This window comes from Ovis canadensis, chromosome 15 (genome assembly GCF_042477335.2).
Source record: "Ovis canadensis isolate MfBH-ARS-UI-01 breed Bighorn chromosome 15, ARS-UI_OviCan_v2, whole genome shotgun sequence".
NCBI lineage: Eukaryota > Metazoa > Chordata > Mammalia > Artiodactyla > Bovidae > Ovis > Ovis canadensis.
Window position 1 is genome coordinate 65,087,494 of NC_091259.1, and position 21,600 is coordinate 65,109,093.

Sequence of the window (21,600 nt, forward strand, 5' to 3'; positions counted from 1 at the left end):
CATGATGATCCAAAACCTCTGACGCTTTGTGCTGTAACAAAAGCAGTTGTAAGAAGAAAGTTCATAGCAATACAACTGTACCTTAGGAAACAAGAAAAATCTCAGACAACCTAACCTTACACCTAAAGCAACTGGAGAAAGAACAACAAACAAAACACAAAGGAAAGAAATTAAATAGATCAGAATAGAAATAAATGAAATAAACATGAAGAAATCAATTTAAAAAAAGATCAATGAAACTAAAAGTTGGTTCTTTGAAAAGATAAAATTGATTTAGCCAGACTCATCAAGAAAAATGAGAGGGATTTCCCCGGTGGTCCAGCAGCAAAGACTCCGCACTCCCAAAACAGGCAGACTTGCTGGGGGAACTAGATTCCACACGCTGAGTTTGTATGCCACAACTAAAGAGTTTGCAGACCACAACTAAAGATCCTGTATACTGAAATAAAGACCTGGCATGCTGAACTGAACTGATGCTGAAATAGATAAACATTTTTTAAGAAGAAAAAAGGAAAAAAAGAGGGCTGAAGTCAATAAAATTAGAAAAGAAAAAGAACTCACAACTGACAATACAGAAATACAAAGGATCACAAGAGGCTACTATAAGCAACTGTATGTCAATAAAATGGACAACCTAGAAGAAACGGACAAATTCTTAGATACAATCTTGCAAGACTAAACCAGAAGAAATAAAAAACATGAACAGATCAATCACAAGTACTGAAATTGAAACCATGATTTAAAAACTCCCAACAAACAAAAGTCTAGACAAGATGAATTCACAGGTGAATTCTTTAGTATTAAACATCTGTGGTTGTTTAGTCACTAAGTCATGTCCACCTCTTTTGTGACCACATGGACTGTAGTCCACCAGGCTCCTCTATCCATGGGATTTCTCAGGCAAGAAAATACTGGAGTGGGTTGCCATTTCCTTCTCCAGAGGATCTTCCCAACACAGGGGTCAAATCCAAGTCTCCTGCATTGGCAGGCAGATTCTTTACCACTGAGCAAACATGTGAAAAAAGAGTTAAACTGATCCTTCTCAAACTATTCCAAAAAAACTGAAGAAGAAGAAACTCTCCCAAACTCATTCTATGAGGCCACTGAATAACAAACCTAGACAAAGATATCACCAAAAAATAAATTACAGGCCAATATCATTGATGAACATAGGTGCAAAATCCTCATCAAAATATAAGCAAACCAAATCCAGCAATACATTGAAAGGATCATGCACCATGATCAAGTGAGATTATCCCAGAGATGCAAGAATTTTTCAATAACTGCAAATAGAGTGATACACTACATTAACAAATTGAAAACTAACAACCATATTATCATCTTAATGCTGCTGCTGCTAAGTCACTTCAGTCGTGTCCGACTCTGTGCAACCCCATAGATGGCAGCCACCAGGTTCTCCCGTCCCTGGGATTCTCCAGGCAAGAACCCTGGAGTGGGTTGCCATTTCCTTCTCCAATGCATGAAAGTAAAAAGTGAAAGTGAAGTCACTCAGTCCTGTCCGACTCTGTGCGACCCCACAGACGGCAGCCCACCAGGCTCCTCTGTCCGTGGGATTTTCCAGGCAAGAGTACTGGAGTAGGTGCTTCTTAATAGATGCAGAAAAATAATTTGATAAAATTCAACATTCATTTATGATAAAAAAAAAAAACTCTAGAAAATGTGCTTAGAGGGAACCTACCTCAACATACTAAAGGTCATATATGATAAATCCACAACTAACATCATACCCAACAGTGAAAAGCTGAAAGCATTTCCTCCAAGATTAGGAAGAAGATAAGAATGACCACTCTCATCACTGTTATTCAACAAAGTTTTGGAAGTCCTAGCCATAGTAATCAGAGAAGAAAAAGAAATGAATCCCAACTGGAAAAGAAGTAGTAAAGCTGTCACTGCAGACGACACAAGACTACACAGAGAAAACTCTAAAGGTGCTACCTGAAAACTACTTAGAGCTCAGCAAGAAATTCAGCAAAGTTGCAGGATACAAAATTAATACACAGAAATCACTTGAATTTCTATGCACTAACGATGAACTATCAGAAAGAAAAATTCAGGAAGCAGTCCCATTTACTGTACCATCAAAAAGAAATAAAATACCTAGGAGTAAATTTTCCTAAGGAGCCAAAAGACCTTTGCTCTGAAAACTGCAAGAACCTGGTGAAAGAAACTGAAGATGACACAGAGGGGGGAAGATACAGCAAAAGTATGTTGTTGGATTGGAAGAATCCAAGAATCCAAATGTTGCTGGATTGGAAGAATTGACCAAATGTTATACTATCCAAAGCAATCCACAGATTCAATTCAATCCCTATCAAATCATCAATGATGCTGTTTACAGAATCACATCAAATAACTTTAAAATTTGCATGGAAATACAAAAGACCCCAAAGAGTCAATGAAATCTTGATAAAGAAAAATGCAGCTAGAGCAATCAGGCTCCTTCACTTCAGACTATACCACAAAGTCACAGTAATAAAAGCAGTATATTATTGGAACAAAAACAGAACTACAGATCAATGGAACAGGACAGAAATCCAAGAAATAAACCTACTCACCTATGGTCAATTAATCTATGACAAAGAAAGTCTTCAATATATAATGGAGAAAAAGTCTATTCAGTAAGTGGTGGCAGGAAAAGTTGACAGCTATATGTAAAAGAATGAAATTACAACAGTCTCTAACACCATATACAAAAATAAACTCAAAATGGATTAAAGACCTAAATATAAGACTGGATACTATAAAACTCTTAGAGGAAAAGAAAGGCAGAACACTCACTGACATAAACTGCAGCAAGATTTTTTTCAATCCACCTCCTAAAATAATGAAAATAAAAAGAAAGAAAAAGCATGTAATTAAACTTAAAAGCTTTTGCACAGCAAAGGTAATCATGAACAACAAAAAAACCACACAGAATGAGAGAAAATATTTGCAAGCAAATTGACCAACAAGGGATTAATTGCCAAAATATATAAACAGCTCATCTAGCTCAATAACAAAAACTAAATAAATAAACCAATCAAAAAAATGAGTGGAAGATCTCAATAGACATTTCTCCAAAAAAGACATACAGAAGGTCAAAAAAGAACACAAAAAGATATTCAGCATTACTAATTATTAGAGAAATGCAAAATCAGAGCTACAATGAGGTATCACCTAATACCAGTCGGAATGGCCATCATCAACAGGCTGACGCATTATCAATAAATGCTGGAGAGGGTGTGGAGAAAAGGAAACCCTCCTACCCTGTTGGTGGAAATGTAAATTGTATGGAGGTTTCTTTAAAAATCACAAGCAGTATGGAGGTTTCTTAAAAAATAAAAATATAAGCATGTGACCTACCAATCCCATTGTCAGGCATATAATCAGGGAAAACCATAATTTACAAAGATACTTGCACCCCAGTGTTCACTGCAGCACTATTTACAATAGGCAAGACACGGAAGCAACCTAAATGCCCACTGACAAATGCTGCTGCTGCTGCTAAGTCGCTTCAGTTGTGTCTCACTCTGTGCAACCCCATAGATAGCATCCCACCAGGATCCCCCATCCCTGGGATTCTCCAGGCAAGAACACTGGAATGGGTTGTCATTTCCTTCTCCAATGCATGAAAGTGAAATGTGAAAGTGAAGTCACTCAGTCATGTCCGACTCTTAGCGACCCCATGGACTGCAGCCTCCCAGGCTCCTCCGTCCATGGGATTTTCCAGGCAAGAGTACTGGAGCAGGGTGCCACTGCCTTCTCCACCACTGATAAATGAATGGATAAAAAAAGAAGTAGTACATATACACAATGGGATATTACTCAGCTACATAAAAGAATGAAATAATGCCATTTGAAGCAACATGGATGAACCTAGAGATTATAATTCCCAGTGAAGCAAGTTAGACTGAGAAAGACAAATATATGATATCACTTATATGTGGAATCTAATAAAAAAGATGATACAAGTGAACTTATTTACAAAACAGAAACAGATTCACAATCTTTTGAAAACAAACTTATGGTTACCAAAAGGGAAAGAATAGGGGGAGGGATAAATTAGGAGACTGGGGTTAACAGTCTCCTAATTTATATATACACTAGAATATTAAAAATACCTATCAACAAGCACCTACTGTATAGCACAGGGAAATTTACCCAAAACTGTGTAATAATTTATATGGGAAAGAATCAGAAAGAGAATGTATATATAGTATAACTAAACTACTTTGCTGTACACTTGAAATTTACACAACATTGTAAATCAACTATACCCCATAAAAAATAAAGATTAACTGAAAAATTAAGGATCATACATCATAATCAAGTAATACTTTTCCCAGCTATCCAAGGACTTTTTAACATCCACAAATCAATTTGATACATCCCACTAACAAATTAAATGATAAAAGCTTTATGATCATCTCAGTAGAAGAAGAAAAAGCTTCCAATTAAATAAAACATCCTCTTATAAAACAAAAAAAACTCTCTAGAAACTGGGTATGGAGGGAACATACCTTCAACATAATAAAGGCCATGTATGATAAACCCTTTCATCAAGAGCCTCCTGATGAAAGTGAAAGGGGAGAGTGGAAAAGTTGGCTTAAAACTCAACGTTCAAAAAAACGAAGATGGCGGCATCTGGGCCCATCACTTCATGGCAAATAGATGGGCAAACAATAGAAACAGTGACAGACTTTATTTGGGGGGGCTTCAAAATCACTGCAGATGGTGACTGCACCTATGAAATTAAAAGACGCTTGCTCCCTGGAAGAAAAGCTATGACCAACCTAGACAGCATATTAAAAAGCAGAGACATTACTTTGCCAACAAAGGTCCATCTAGTCAAAGCTACGGTTTTTCCAGTAGTCATGTACAGATGTGAGAGTTGGACCATAAAGAAAGCTGAATGCCAAAGAACTGATGCTTTTGAATCGTGGTGTTGGCGAAGACTCTTGAGAGTCCTTGGACTGCAAGGAGATCCAACCAGTCCATCCTAAAGGAAAATCAGTCCTGAATATTCACTGGAAGGACTGATGCTAAAGCTGAAACTCCAATACTTTGGCCACCTGATGCAAAGAACCAACTCATTGGAAAAGACCCTGATGCTGGGAAAGAATGAAGGCGAGAGAAGGGGATGCCAGAAGATGAGATGGTTGGATGGCATCACCGACTCAATGGACATGAGTTTGAGCAAGCTCTGGGAGTTGGTGATGGACAGGGAAGCCTGGTGTGCTGCAGTCCATGGGGTCACACAGAGTCAGACACAACTGAGCGACGGAACTGAACTGAATGACAAACCCACAGTTAACATCATATAAAATGGTGAAGATCAGGAAGAAAACAAGGATGTCCATTCCCACCACTTTCATTCAACACAGTTTGGAAGTCCTCGACACAGTAATCAGACAAGAAAATGAAAGAGAAAAAAGGGGAAAGGAAAGATTTGAATTGGAAAGGAAGACATAAACTGTCACTGCAAATGACAAGATACCATACAGAGAAAACCCTCAAGATGCTATTATACCAGAAAACTACTAGAGCTCAATGAATTCAGTAAACTTGTGGACACAAAATTATTATACAAAAATCTGTCGCATGTCTATCCACAAACAAGGAATTAACAGAGAAAGTGGAATTAAGGAAACAATCTCACTTTCCATCTCATCAGAAAGAATAAAATACCTAGGAATAAGCCTACCTAACGAGGCAAAAGACCTGTATTCTGAAAAGCATAAGACACTGATGAAAGATACTAAAGTGACACAAATACTGAAAGATATACTGTGTTCTTTGATTGCAAGAATCAATATTGTTAAAATCACCATATTACCTTAGGGAATCTAGAGATTCAATGCAATCCCTATCAAATTACCAATGGCATTTTTCAAAGAACAACAACAAAATTAAATTTACATGAAAACACAAAAGGCCCTGAATAGCCAAAACAACCTTGAGAAAAAAGAACAGAGCTCAAGGAATATGCTCCCTGATTTCTGACTATCCTACAAAGCCACAGAAATCAGAAACAGTACTGCACTGGGACAAAAACAGACTGAGATCAGGAGAAGAGAATAGAGCTGAGGAATAAACCAAGATACCTAGGGTCAATTAATTAATGACAGAAGAGGGAAGACTATACAATGAAGAAGACATTTCTTCAAGAAGTGGTCCTGGGAAAACTGGATACTATCTGTAGATAAATAAAACTAGACCATTCTCTGACACTATATACAAAAATTAACTCAAAATGGATTAAAGACCTAAATGTAAAGCAAGATACTATAAAAACTCTTAAAGGAAAACGTAGGTAGAATACTCTTTGATATAAATTGCAGCAATATATTTTTAGATCCATCTTTTACAGTAGTGGAAATACTAACCAAAATGTAGTAATAAGCAAAAGCAATTGTTTAAACTTAAAACCTTTTGTACATCAAAGGAAATCATAAACAAAATGAAAAGACAACCCACAGAATGAGAGAAAATATTTGCACCTGATACAACCAATGAAGGATTCATTTCAAAAAATATAAAAAGCTCATACAGCTTAATATAAATAAAAAGAAACAGCCAAATCAAAAAATGGGCAGAAAATCTAAACAGACATTCTCCAAAGATATAAAGATGGCCAGCAGGTACATGAAAAGATGTTCAACATCATTAATTATAGAAAAATGAAAATCAAAACTACAATAAGGTATAACCTCACACTGATCAGAATGGCCATCATTAAAAAGTCTACAAATAAACGCTAGAGAAGATGTGGAGAGAAAGGAACCCTTCTACACTGTTGGGGAGAATAGAATTGGTGTTCCCACTATGGAGAACAATATGGAGTTCCTTAACTAAAAATCGAGTTGCCAGCAATTCTGCTCCTGAGTATATATCCAGAAAACATGAAAACTCAAATTTGAAAAGATAACGCAACCCAGATGAGTGGGAAAAGAAGATGTGGTGTGTCTGTGCGTATACACACACCAAAGGGATATCACTCAGCCATAAAAATAAATAAAATAATGCCATTTGTAGCAACATGAATGGACCTAGAGATTATCACACTAACTGAATACAGACAGACTGAGAAAGACAAATATCATATGATACCACTTATATGCAGAATCTTGAAAAATGATACAAATGAATGTATCGGTTTGGTTAAAAGGTTTATTCAGGTTTTCCATAAAATGTTATGGAAAAATCCAAATGAAATTTTTTGGCCAGCACAATATTTACAAAACAGAAATACACAGAAAACAAATCTATAGATACCAAAGGGAAAAGCAGGGGGAGGGAAAGATGTGAAGTTTAATATTAATAGGTACATACTACTATATATAAAATACATAAACAGCAAGGATTTACTATATAACAGAGGCAATTATAGGCAATATCTTATAATAACCTAAAGGCAAAATGGTTGTCTGAGGAAGCCTTACAAATAGCTGAGAAAAGAAGAGAAGCTAAATGCAAAGGAGAAAGGGAAAGATACACACATTTGAATGCAGAGTTCCAAAGAAAAGCAAGGAGAGATAAATAAGAAAGCCTACCTCAGTGATCACTGCAAAGAAATAGGAAAACAACAGAATGGGAAAGACTGGAGAACTCTTCAAGAAAACTAGAGACACCAAGGGAACATTTCATGCAAGGATGGGCACAATGAAGGACAGAAATGGTATGGACCTAACAGAAGCAGAAGATATTAAGAAGAGGTGGCAAGAATACACAGGAGAACTATGCATAAAAGACCTTCATAACCACAACGGTATCACTCACCTAGAGCCAGACATCCTGGAATGCAAAGTCAAGTGGGCCTTAAGAAAGCATCACTATGAACAAAGCTTGTGTAGATGATGGAATTCCAGTTGAGCTATTTCAAATCCTAACAGATGATGTTGTGAAAGTGCTGCACTCAATATGCCAGCAAATTTGGAAAACTCAGCAGTGGCCACAGGACTGGAAAAGGTCAGTTTCCATTTCAATCCCAAAGAAAGGCAGTGCCAAAGAATGCTCAAACTACCGCACAATTGCACTCATCTCACACGCTAGTAAAGTAATGCTTAAAATTCTCCAAGACAGGCTTCAACTGTTTGTGAACAGTGAACTTCCAGATGTTCAAACTGGATTTAGAAAAGGCAGAGGAACCAGAGATCAAATTGCCAACATGTGTTGGATCATTGAAAAAGCAAGAGAGTTGCAGAAAAACATCTATTTCTGCTTTACTGACTACACCAGTCTTTGATTGTGTGGAATACAACAAACTGTGGAAAATTCTGAAAGAGATGGGAATACCAGACCACCTGAGCTGCCTCTTGAGAAACCTGTATGCAGGTCAAAAAGCACAGGTAGAACGTGCACCAACAGACTGGTTCCAAGTCGGGAAAGGAGCACATCAAGGCTGTATATTGTCACCCTGCTTATTTAACTTATATGCAGAAAACACCATGAGAAATGCTGGGCTGGATGAAGCACAAGCTGGAATCAAGACTGCCAGGAGAAATGTCAATAACCTCAGATATGCAGATGACACCACACTTATGGCAGAAAGTGAAGAGGAACTAAAAAGCCTCTTGATGAAAGTGAAAGAGGAGAGTGAAAAAGTTGGCTTAAAGCTCAACATTCAGAAAACAAAGATCATGGCATCTGGTCCCATCACTTCATGGCAAATAGATGTGGAAGCAATGGAAACAGTAACAAAGTTTATTTTCTTGGACTCCAAAATTACTGCAGATGGTGACTGCAGCCATGAAATTAAAAGATGCTTGCTCCCTGGAAGAAAAGCTATGACCAACCTAGACAGCATATTAAAAAGCAGAGACATTATTTTGCCAACAAAGATCCATCTAGTCAAAGCTATGGTTTTTCCAGTAGTCATGTATGGATGTGAGAGTTGGACTGTAAAGAAAGCTGAGAGCTGAAGAATTGATGCTTTTGAACTGTGATGCTGGAGAAGACTCTTGAGAGTCCCTCGGACTGTAGGAGATCAAACCAGTCCATACTAAAGGAAATCATTGATCTATATGTCTGTCTTTGTGCCAGTACCATACTGTCTTGATGACTGTGGCTTTGTAGTAGAGCCTGAAGTCAGGCAAGTTGATTCCTCCAGTTCCATTCTTCTTTCTCAAGATTGCTTTGGCCATTCGAGGTTTTTTGTATTTCCATACAAATCTTGAAATTATTTGTTCTAGTTCTGTGAAAAATGTGGCACATTTCTCCAAAGAAGACATACGGATGGCTAACAAACACATGAAAAGATGCTCAACATCACTCATTATTAGAGAAATGCAAATCAAAACCACAATGAGGTACCACTTCACACCAGTCAGAATGGCTGCGATCCAAAAATCTGCAAGCAATAAATGCTGGAGAGGGTGTGGAGAAAAGGGAACCCTCCTACACTGTTGGTGGGAATGCAAACTAGTACAGCCACTATGGAGAACAGTGTGGAGATTCCTTAAAAAATTGCAAATAGAACTACCTTATGACCCAGCAATCCCACTGCTGGGCATACACACCGAGGAAACCAGAACTGAAAGAGACACATGTACCCCAATGTTCATCGCAGCACTGTTTATAATAGCCAGGACATGGAAACAACCTAGATGTCCATCAGCAGATGAATGGATAAGAAAGCTGTGGTACATATACACAATGGAGTATTACTCAGCCGTTAAAAAGAATTCATTTGAATCAGTTCTGATGAGATGGATGAAACTGGAGCTGATTATACAGAGTGAAGTAAGCCAGAAAGAAAAACACCAATACAGTATACTAACACATATATATGGAATTTAGGAAGATGGCAATGACGACCCTGTATATAAGACAGGGAAAGAGACACAGATGTGTATAACAGACTTTTGGACTCAGAGGGAGAGGGAGAGGGTGGGATGATTTGGGAGAATGACAGTCTAACATGTATACTATCATGTAAGAATTGAATCGCCAGTCTATGTCTGACGCAGGATGCAGCATGCTTGGGGCTGGTGCATGGGGATGACCGAGAGAGATGTTATGGGGAGGGAGATGGGAGGGGGGTTCATGTTTGGGAACACATGTAAGAATTAAAGATTTTAAAATTTAAAAAATAAAAAACTAAAAAAAATAAAAATAAAATTAAATTTAAAAAAATAAAGGAAATCAATCCTGAAGATTCATTGGAAGGGCTGATGTTGAAGCTGAAACTCCAATACTTTGGCTATCTGATGCAAAGAACTAACTCACTGGAAAAGACCCTGATGCTGGGAAAGAATGAAGGTGTGGGGAGAAGAGGATGCCAGAGGATGAGATGGTTGGATGGCATCACTGACTCAATGGACATGAGTTTGAGTAATCTCCAGGAGTTGGTGATAGACAGGGAGGCCTGGTGTGCTGCAGTCCATGGGGTCACACAGAGTTGGACCTGACTGAGCAACTGAACGGAAGTGAAAACAGAAAACAATCTAAAAATGTATATGTACATATGTGTGTGTGTGTGAGTTGGTGATGGACAGGGAAGCCCAGTGAGCTGCAGTACATGGGGTCACACACAGTCGGACACGCCTGAGCAACTGAACTGAAGTGAAAACAGAAAAAAACTTAAAAATGTGTGTGTGTGTCACTCCAGTATTCTTGCCTGAAAAATCCTGTGGACAGAGGAGCCTGGCATGTTACAACTCAGGGGGTCACAGAGAGTCAAATACCACTGAGCAACCGAGCACACAAGCAGGCATATATATATAAACTGAATCAGCTTGCTATATATCTGAAACTAACACAACATTGTAAATGAACTATATTTCAATTTAAAAGATGGAAAAAAGACTGTGACTAGCAATGACATCAATAACAATATCAATAAAATCACTAGCTATCCTTACACTTTGTCTCATTTAATCCTCTAAAACACTGTGACCGGGTAGTATTATTTTATCCTTACTGTTGAGATGAGGAAATGGAAGTGTAAAAGTTTAAATAAGTCTATCTGACATGAAACCATAAGGTTTTTCTCAAGTCCTAGCCCTTCTAAGTAGAAACAAGTACTACAGTGTACTTTTCCAGGAATAAATTTGTTTTTAGAATACAAAGTATACTTCAACAGGGAAAAAGCTGAATGTATTGGTTTCTACAATTATCTAAATCATGTCAAGAACCTGGCTAGAAAGCCATCACAGAAAAAACAACTAGTTTCAAAACTGAAATGGAAAATTTACTCCAAAAAAATCATGGAGGGCAAAGCTTTAATTCCCAGGATTTTTACAGCAATAGGGATACTAATAGATTAGTTGTTGTTTTTATCACTGTGCTTTTATTTTCCAATCCCATGGGCTGTAGCCCACCAGGTTCTTTTGTCCATGGGATTTCCCAGGCAATAATACTGGAGTGGGTATTGCCATTTCCTTCTCTAGGGGATCTTCCCAACCTAGGAATTGAACCCATGTCTCCCGCATTGGCAGGTGGATGAGCCACCAGGGAGACCCTAAGAGATGAGAATAAACTTAAACACACAACAACAGTGAACTGGTTAATTATCTTCTATTATATATATGATACATTTTAAATATATTTTAATAATCAGCCATTTTTAAATGATATAAAATATTTAATGATATAGAAACATATTAATAATGTAATAGGCAAAAAAAAACAGGTTACAAAAGAGTGATCATATTTATTAAAAACAAGATATATCCCTCACCACACACATCTACCTGGTTTCTGTGTTTGGATGGAGAGAATTCAGATAACCTAGATACTGAAGGATTTAAAACTACCCAAATCTATTTGGCTGCTAGATTCTAAACAGCAAGCAGTAAGAGTTGAAAGAATGATGGATTCATGTGAAAATGTATTTTTTTGAGTTTGGAGAGGGAGAATTCAGAGAGAATTAAAAATATAAAAATGCCCAGAAGTGAGGTAGGGAGGTAAAGAGAAACCAGGAAAACCTGAAAGCCCCTCAGACTCCCTTCTCCCAGCATAAACTCACTCTGCGGCACAAGCTCTGAATTGTATAGGCTAGACTTTCTGCCTCTACTTCAGTTTTTATTTCTCTCCTCTCTTAAAAATTTTACCAAATATATGAGGTTGACTGTACCTTAGTTAAACATACATATGGTGACACTCTGTATGAATATACATTTGCACATATGTTTCTAAAAAATTTACAGAGAAGAAAATCTGGAAGGCTACACACCATATTATAACAATAGTTTTCAGGGGGCCAGTTTGGAGATTTTAATTTTCCTAATTATGCTTAGCTGTATTTTCCAAATGTTCTTATAATCTGAAACACATATCATTTCTCTAGTAAGCTATAAATACAGATATAGCAAACTGATACCAAAATATGCTAAAACTTTGTTGTAAGGGATAATAACATCCTGATAATAACATTCTGATTTTGACAGCAGCTCAACTTTGCGAGCTTGTGGATTAAGTAGAAAAAAGACTGTCTAGTTTTACCTCTAGAGCCTTCTGTTGCAGACGGTCACGTTCTACTTTTTCTTTGCCAACAAACCACACTTCCCACGGTGTCAGGCTGCTTTCTGGTAAGTGCACCTGCTTCTGTTCTTCTTGGTTATCTTCGGATCCAACCGTGCTATTACAAAAGAGAGGATACTACAGACCTTGCACTCAAAACTCTTTGACTTAGCAGTCAAAATGATTTAGCTGCACAATAGAAGTAGAATTCCATGATACACTGACAATACTGTGATTTTTATATGTAAATATACACTTAAGAAACTAAGAACAAGAGTCCATTGTTTAAATTAGTTTATCCTTTAGACAGCCTCTGAATTCTCTAATCTAAAACCACACCCCGTCCATTTACCTCAATTACAATAACTTTTTTCATTCTTGCTTGGACAACTAATTACAACACATGATCCTAACCAAATCCTGGTGCAGACTTTTCCCTTTTCTTCCTTTAAGTGGTTCACAAAGGAAAGAATACATATCTACACAGTGAGGATGGTAATGCCAATGTCGTAACAATTATGGTTTTGATGTGAAGGGTGGACAGAGTTCTTTATACCCTCGATTTTTCTGTAAGTTTGAAGCTGTTTTGAAATAAAAAGGTACACAAAGTATATGGTCTTGTGTTCTTTAATGGTTTGGTGGACTCCATTTTGCCAGTTCTCAGACAAAGTGGCCACGATTTTCCCAGAGTTGTCAGTCTGTCTCTTCTGGGTACATGGAAAAGTAACCATTCAGTCAAGCTCAACAGAAAAGGGAAAGGGAAGTACTCGTGAGTGCATATATACATAAAGAACACAGGCCTTGGCCAGGTACAAGACCCCCATAGTAAAAGGTGAACCATTAGTGCCCATGGAAAGAAAGGTTGTTCAGGACAGGAGGCAGCTAGAGAAAGACTAGGTTATTATAGATTCAGCCCCTCTTTGTCTCTTTAACATTCCTGCTTCAGGCAACCAACTGCCTCCCCTAGGCCATGCTCAGTTTTTTCTGCCTTGTAATTTCCATTTACTTGGTGGGGTGGTGGTTTTTTCCCCTATTTTTGCATTCGTTCATCCAATTATGTAATTTGTGTTCTAGTGGGAAAGGAACACTGTTGCTATGTTGTTTACTTTCTATATATCTTTCCTTCTAAGTCTTGCAAAACACTACCTCATCCTCCCATAGCTTCACTGGTCATGAACGTGTGGATGAGGCCCACTCCAGGCATTTCAGGCTAGATATTACTCCTGAGCTCCAAACTTTTATTTTCTACCATCAGATAGATGGCTTCACTTAAATATCAAACTCAATCAATCCAAAACAAATCTAGTCACCTACCACTCACTCATTACCCTCCTCCCATAATCCCACCTCAGAGGAGAGTACCCACACTCACCCAGTTAGCCAAGCCAGAAACAAAAGATCTTTGACTCCTGCTCCCCAACCACATTTGGTGCCACTCACTCCCACACCTACACAGTTCAGTTCAGTTCAGTTGCTCAGTTTTGTCCTACTCTTTACGACCCCATGTACTGCAGTACGCCAGGCTTCCCTGTCTGTCACCAACACCCGGAGCTTGCTCAAACTCATGTCCATCGAGTCAGTGACGCCATCAAACCATCTCATCCTCTGGCGTCCCCTTCTCCTGCCTTCAATCTTTCCCAGCATCAGGGTCTTTTCCAATGAGTCAGTTCTTCCCATCAGGTGGCCAAAGTATTGGAGTTTCAGCTTCAGCATCAGTCCTACCAATGAATATTCAGGACTGATTTCCTTTAGGATGGACTGGCTGGATCTCCTTGCAGTCCAAGGGACTCCTTTAAGAGTCTTTTCCAACACCACAGTTCAAAAGCATCAAATCTTCAGCACTCAGCTTTCTTTATAGTCCAACTCTCACATCCATACATGACTACTGGAAAAACCATAGCATTGACTAGACAGACCTTTGTTGGTACTATCTCCGCTTTTTAATATACTGTTTAGGTTGGTCATAGCTTTTCTTCCAAGGAGCAAACGTCTTTTGATTTCATGGCTGCAGTCACCATCTGCAGTGATTTTGGAGCCCAAAAAAATAAAGTCTGACACTGTTTCCCCATCTATTTCCCATGAAGTGATGGGATCGGATGCCATGATCTTAGTTTTCTGAATGTTGAGTTTTAAGCCAGCTTTTTCACTCTCCTCTTTCACTTTCAAGAGGCTCTTTAGTTCTTCTTCACTTTCTGCCATAAGGGTGGTGTCATCTGTATATCTGAGGTTCTTGCTATTTCTCCGGGCAATCTTGATTCCAGCTTGTGCTTCTTCCAGCCCAGCGTTTCTCATGATGTACTCTGCATATAAGTTAAATAAGCAGGGTGACAATATACAGCCTTGCCATATTCCTTTCCCTATTTGGAACCAGTATGTTGTTCCATGTCCAGTTCTAACTGTTGCTTCTTGACCTGCATACAGATTTCTCAGGAGGCCCAAATTATCAGGGCCCCAACCAAAGGTAAGAGGTAGAGTGGTGGAATAAGGAAAAGTTCTAAACACTTTTCTTTCCTGAAAAGAGGTACTGATTTTCTGAAGCATTTGAGAATAATCACTGCATCTATCTGTTCTCTAGGAAGTGGGAAATAAGCACACCTTCAGCAGACATTTATTGAACACATCACAGGCATCTGACACCTGCCACCCACAGGCCTGACAACTCTTGCATTTTTTCCAGACCAGGTCCTACCAATTGCTTTGAATCAGAGGGGATGAACTGCGATAAGGAAGGCAGCCAGAGCCTCGAGGTGTTACCAGCTCATTTGGGCTTTGGCTAGGCTTGACATAAATACAACTAGCTCCTCCCATGGTAAGCTCCATTTGGTCAGGACTTTGGCTCTTGGAAGCTAAAGCAGGGTCTTAGCAGCAGAGCTGTGGATGGCCTCTGGATAGCCATCATTCCCGGGGCTGCTCAACTGTCTACATAGTGCAGTCCTGATGATTAAGCTCAGGATTTTCCAAAACCTTAAAATTTATTTTAAAAATCACTGGGACCAGGACTTCCCTGATGGTCCAGGGGCTAAAACTGTACTCCCAATGTAGGGGACCCAGGTTCAATCCCTGATCAGGGAACTAGATCCCACATGCTGCAACTAAAATCAAAGATCCTTTGGGCCACAACAAAGACCCAGGGCAGCCAAATAAATAATAAATATCCTCCTAAACACCACTGGGACCAACTCAGTCCTAAAGAATCTGTACAAAGGCCCACATGAAAATGGACTCCTTTGAAACAGTTTCTTGTTGCTACAAACTGTGTGGACAAGTGGCTTGCTTGCTTACTATTACTGATATCCATTCCTACCAATGTACTTACTATTACTTCTCCTTCTTAAGAGACTCACTGTTATAACTGTGTATGTGAGTCACTTCATATGGCTTCATATTCAATTTACTCACCCCAGGTATGCATGCCCTATAGCTACAGGGGCTAAATGGTTGCCTACACATAAAGCATGGGTTCTCTGGTCTGTATTTCTTAGATCTCCTGTATAGAAAGTGAAGAAGAACTAAAAAGCCTCTTGAGGAAAGTGGAAGAGGAGAGTGGAAAAAGTTGGCTTAAAGCTCAACATTCACAAAACTAAGATCATGGCATCTGGTCGCATCGCTTCATGGGAAAGAGATAGGGAAACGGTGTAAACAGTGTCAGTCTTTATTTTGGGGGGGTCCAAAATCACTGCAGATGGTGACTGCAGCCATGAAATTAAAAGACACTTACTCCTTGGGAGGAAAGTTATGACCAACCTAGATAGCATATTGAAAAGCAGAGACATTACTTTGCCAACAAAGGTCCAACCAGTCAAAGCTATGGTTTTTCCAGTGGTCATGTATGGATGTGAGAGTTGGACTGTGAAGGCTGAGTGTCGAAGAATTGATGCTTTTGAACTGCGGTGTTGGAGAAGACTCTTAAGAGTCCTTTGGTCTGCAAGGAGATCCAACCAGTTCATCCTAAAGGAGATCAGTCCTGGGTGTTCACTGGTAGGACTGATGCTGAAGCCGAAACTCCAATACTTTGGCCACCTGACGGGAAGAACTGACTCACTGGAAAAGACCCTGATGCTGGGAGGGATTGGAGGCAGGAGGAGAAGGGGACGCCAGAGGATGAGATGGCTGGATGGCATCACTGACTCGATGGACATGAGTTTCGGTAAACTCCGGGAGTTGGTGATGGACAGGGAGGCCTGGAGTGCTGCGATTCATGGGGTCACAAAGAGTCAGACACGACTGAGCGACTGAACTGAACTGATACTGCCTTGTGCAGCCTGACAATCAGAACCTTGTAAATGCTTTCTGAAGTTGACATAATGAGTCTAACTCCGAATGCACCTGTATCATCAAGCCTCTCTAAGAAAAAGATATTCCTGCAGGGATAGGCCCTTTGCTCATATTTCTATATACCCAACAATATGCATGTAGCATAGGCAAGGGAAAACATGATCAGTATACCTTGGTACTAGGCCCAGCTCCTCTAATGACTAGGTGGAAGCCTTTGAATTAGACTTTTTATCTGTCTTCTGAGCCACAGTTTTGTTATCTGTAAAATGAATGGCTTGACGTAGGCTTTAATTCCAAGAGAGTAGAGACCATGCCTGTCTTATTTATAGGCGCTTATCTGGTGTCTCACACACTAAAGAATCTGCCCCCAATGAGGAAGACCTGGGTTCGTTTCCTGGGTTGGGAAGATCTCCTGGATGAGGCATGGCAACCCACTCCAGGATTCTTGCCTTGAGATTCCCATGGGTAGAGGAGCCTGGTGGGCTACAGTCCATGGGGTCACAAAGAGTGGGAGACGACTGAGCGACTCAGCACATATGGCACAAACTAAATGTTTGCTGAAAGAACAATTGTAAAAATAAATTAAGATGACTTTAATAACCCTTTTGATTCTAGCATTCAATGGCTTCTACTTTTAGTAACTGCGAAGAGCAGACCTGACATTGTCTCTGAATGCTAAAGTCACTGCTAACCTCAAAGCTTCAGCTTTTAATCTATGACATAAAAGGTATACTACTTACTACAACCTACTTCACTGACAACCATATTTTTTTCATAATCGCTACAGGTATTACTAAGATGCAGTAAACCACATTTGGGTGTTAAAGATTTGAACAAAAGTTCCAGTGTCCCCACTCTGACTTTCGAGTGTTCATAAAATGCCTGAAACTGTACCAATTTTGTGTGTTTAGTGCTCGCTTCTTGTGTGTTTAGGTGCATTTCTCTGGGGAGGAAGACTGTAGCAACCATCACATACTCAGGAAAAGGGGTTAAGAACGATGGAAAAATCTGTAGTCATGAGGAAGAACCGGCCCAAGACTCTGGGCCAAAAGGAGCAGCACCTGCGGCTGCAAGTGCCCGCGCTACCTTTTGAGAGGGAAGACAGGAAGGTATCTGGTCGCCAGACGAAGGTACTTAGTGGGGTCTAAGGAATCTTAAGGGGGCTGTATTTCGGATTTACCTGGTACACCCCTGTAACTCCACTCCTGTCAGGCTCTCCGCCTTGGCCTCTGAGTCATAAGCATCTTCGTCCACATCCTCCTCCTCCTCCCCGTCACCATCGTCGTTGTCAAACGGGAAGCTCTGGTGGCGGAGGGGAGACAACAGCGACAGGGTGGAATTGCTGCAGCTCAGCGGTGTCGACAGCGAGCATACCTCCACCGCCTTCAGGCCCGGCCCCCGGGGGCCTGCCGTGAGAACAGAGAAGCCCGAGGAGGGCCGCGACCCGGACCTGCAGTCGGCCATGAAACGGGGTTCGAGAAGGGGAGAAGCAGTCCCCCACCGCCCTGCGGCCCACATCTGGCCCGCCAAGTTCAAACCGGCGGAACCGCGGCGGGGACGTGCTTTCCCAGCAGGCCTTGCGCGCGCCGGCGCGGCCAATCCCGGCGGGCGCGGACTTCGCGTTGCCATGGCGACGCGTGGAGGCCTCCAGGGCTTTGTCCCGGCCTGCGGAGCGTGGCTTCCTGCTCCCGGCAGTCTTTTGGGTGTCCTCCCTCTTTCCCAGCCTGGATCTGCGCTGGTGCTTGTGAATTAACCTCGCGCTCGGCTCTCGCTCGCAGACAAGGTCCCCGCTCCCGGCTCGCAGCCAGGAGGGCCCGTCCGTTGTTTGCTGTGGTTCGTTTGGTACAGAAAATGTGCTGTGACTGAATAAGGCAGATTCTTTAAAGCGGAAAGAGGCAGAAGCCAAAACTACCCCCATATCATTACAAGGTCAGGGTTACAAGGATCAGTCACGATTTCTCTCACCACGTGGCCACACACGGCTGTATTTTAGGAAAAGGTCGGGGGCGGGGGGCGAACTTGGTATCCAAGTTTACAAGTGTATCTAAAAATACACTTCTGGTACAATTTTTCATTGTTTTTGGTAGTACCTCGTCTGCCTAGCATCACCTCGTCTTCCTGGCATCTTACAGGAACTTGCTTATTCAGGTGAATATATAAAAACATATATTTGTATAAGCCCTTACTTAAACAGGGCCTCTCTGAAGCATCTAGTGTACTGGGGTCTGTACTAATCACTGGAGATATAAAAAATAAAAGCCCTGTAGTCCTCACCCTTTCCTAGTGAAGAGTCATACCATTAAAATATCATGTGATATGTATACTATGAGGAATGAAAAAAATTTGTGGGACTTAGAAAGGAGCACTCTCCTCTCAGGGATTGAGGGTGGGGATGAAGGTAGTAAGGGAGAGGTGATAGACACTAAAGCTAGTTGCTTTATTCATGCTAATAAACGGGCTTTGTCCAGCTCATAATGCATATTGTTAGTAGAAATATCACACAATGAAAACAGACAGTGGCTAAAGCAGCACACAAGATTTGTCATTGACCAAGGAGTGATACAAAATCTTCAATGACATTTAGATCTGCAAAACTTGACACCAAAGAGTTATATACAGTAGAAATAATAGTAACAAAGGGCGATTTATAGTTAATAAAATACGACATGGTTCAGTTCAGTTCAGTCGCTCAGTCGTGTCCGACTCTTTGCGACCCCATGAATCGCAGCATGCCAGGCCTCCCTGTCCATCACCAACTCCCAGAGTTCAGTCAGACTCACGTAGATCGAGTCGGTGATACCATCCAGCCATCTCATCCTCTGTCGTCCCCTTCTCCTCCTGCCCACAATCCCTCCCAGCATCAGAGTCTTTTCCAATAAGTCAACTCTTCGCATGAGGTGGCCAAAGTACTGGAGTTTCAGGTTTAGCATCATTCCTTCCAAAGAAATCCCAGGGCTGATCTTCAGAATGGATTGGTTGGATCTCCTTGCAGTCCAAGGGACTCTCAAGAGTTCTCTAACACCACAGTTCAAAAGCATCAATTCTTTGGCGCTCAGCCTTCTTCACAGTCCGACTCTCACATCCATACATGACCATAGGAAAAACCATAGCCTTGACCAGACGGACCTTAGTCGGCAAAGTAATGTCTCTGCTTTTGAATATGCTACCTAGGTTGGTCATAACTTTTCTTCCAAGGAGTAAGCGTCTTTTAATTTCATGGCTGCAATCACCATCTGCAGTGATTTTGGAGCCCAGAAAAATAAAGTCTGACATGGTTAAAACTCTTTAAATGGATTGTAAACTTTGTTAAAATTTTCAGTAAAAATAACGAAAATGGAAGAAAACTGGAGCAATTTAAATGTGATGAAATTGATGGAGGAATAAAAATGGCTTGAGTTTTCATTCTCTTACCTAATTATTCAATAGTGTCATGTCTGGTTAAAAGCTTTTAGGTGAGGATCTTTAGAATTAATAATTGATGCAAAACAGTATCACCCTGAGTCACTTTAGAGCTTCATAAGGGAGCTTGAGAAGCTATTCCCAACAAACATCACCCCATATTACTGAAGCATAGTAGGAAAGCAAGTTTCAGTATGAAAGGACCTGGATTTGAATCCATGGTTTTTCTCTTATTTGCTAGGTTTCCCTCAGTAAGTTTCCCTGGGGAAGGAAATGGCCACCCACTCCCATATTCTTGCCTAGGAAATCCCAGGACAGAGAAGCCTGGTGGGCTAGTCTGTGGGGTCACAGAGAGTCAGCCATGACTGAGCAACTCACACACAACATCACCTAAATAAGCTGCTTGGCCTTTCCAAGGCCTTACTCACTTCTCTGTAAAACAGGGAAATTCTGTAATCGGTTTCCCAGTTATATCATCTTATTCTCAAAACTTCTAGCACAGGATCAGATAAGAGAAAATGGTAAATGGTAACTTGTGTCATATAAGCTCCAAAACTCTCTCACTGTAACCTCTTACTATGGGAATCTAAAATGTTTTAAACAAATTATGCCCTTTCCTGGAATCATCCAATACATGACCGTATTGCATTATGTTGTGACAACTCTGGAACTATGAGGCAAAGAGCCACTAGTGTTGGTGCTTGAACATAATCAAATCCTATGATCTCGTTTCTTACAGCACCTTTTCATTACTGGGACTGAGAAACCATAATCAAGTTTGGTAGAATTATATAAGATGTATAAATAAGGTCAAAAGAAGGCCTCTCCCTCGTTTCAGGATGTTGACTTAGTTGCTTCTCTCCTTACTACTAATGTATTTATATATTTATTTTCACTTTCATGGAATATTGAGGATAATTTGTGTTTGGTTTTTTTTGTTGTTGTTGTTGTTGGCATTGTAATCTTGTATAAGTGAAAAGAGAGACCTTTGCTTGAAAATTTGTTACAAAAGTAACATTATTACCAGTGAGTCCTAAGGCAATATATTATACCTCTTAAAAAAATGTAGCCCTGGATATATTAAAACATTTGCAGATGAAACAAATTGTCTAGGATTAGCTTCAGTGTAATCCAAGGGGCAGAGGGATTCCAGAAGGTGAGTGAATGGGATGAAGAAGAAATGACATTTACCACGTGCTCTTGACAACTGCCAAAGTTGGATGATGGGTATGGGCAGTGAGGGCCGAGAGCGTAGGAAGAGGGGTAATTACAGTATTCTACTTTTGGTTATGGAAATTCCAAACATATACTGAAGTTTAAAACAAAAACAAAACAAACAAAAAAAAAAAATTAAGGGGAACTGGGTGCTGGTTTGGGCTCTAATTTGCTGTATGGGTCAGATATTCACTTAAAATTTCCTCTATTTTCCCATCTGTAAAATGAGGACTTGATGATTATGAATAC

The 21,600-nt window shown here is 40.1% G+C and overlaps 1 protein-coding gene across 1 annotated transcript in view; it reads right to left on the reverse strand.

Annotated features, from left to right (window-relative positions):
* The window catches only part of CCDC34 (coiled-coil domain containing 34), a 48,890-nt gene extending 27,657 nt beyond the window's left edge, over positions 1–21,233 (reverse strand). The window contains exons 1-2 of the mRNA XM_069555607.1: positions 17,918–21,233; positions 12,445–12,580 (exon numbers count right to left, since the gene is read on the reverse strand). Coding sequence (XP_069411708.1) covers positions 12,445–12,580; positions 17,918–18,366 — 585 coding nt within the window. The 5' untranslated portion in view covers positions 18,367–21,233. The remainder of the gene's footprint in view (positions 1–12,444; positions 12,581–17,917) is intronic.
* Between the last annotated feature and the right edge of the window lie 367 nt (positions 21,234–21,600).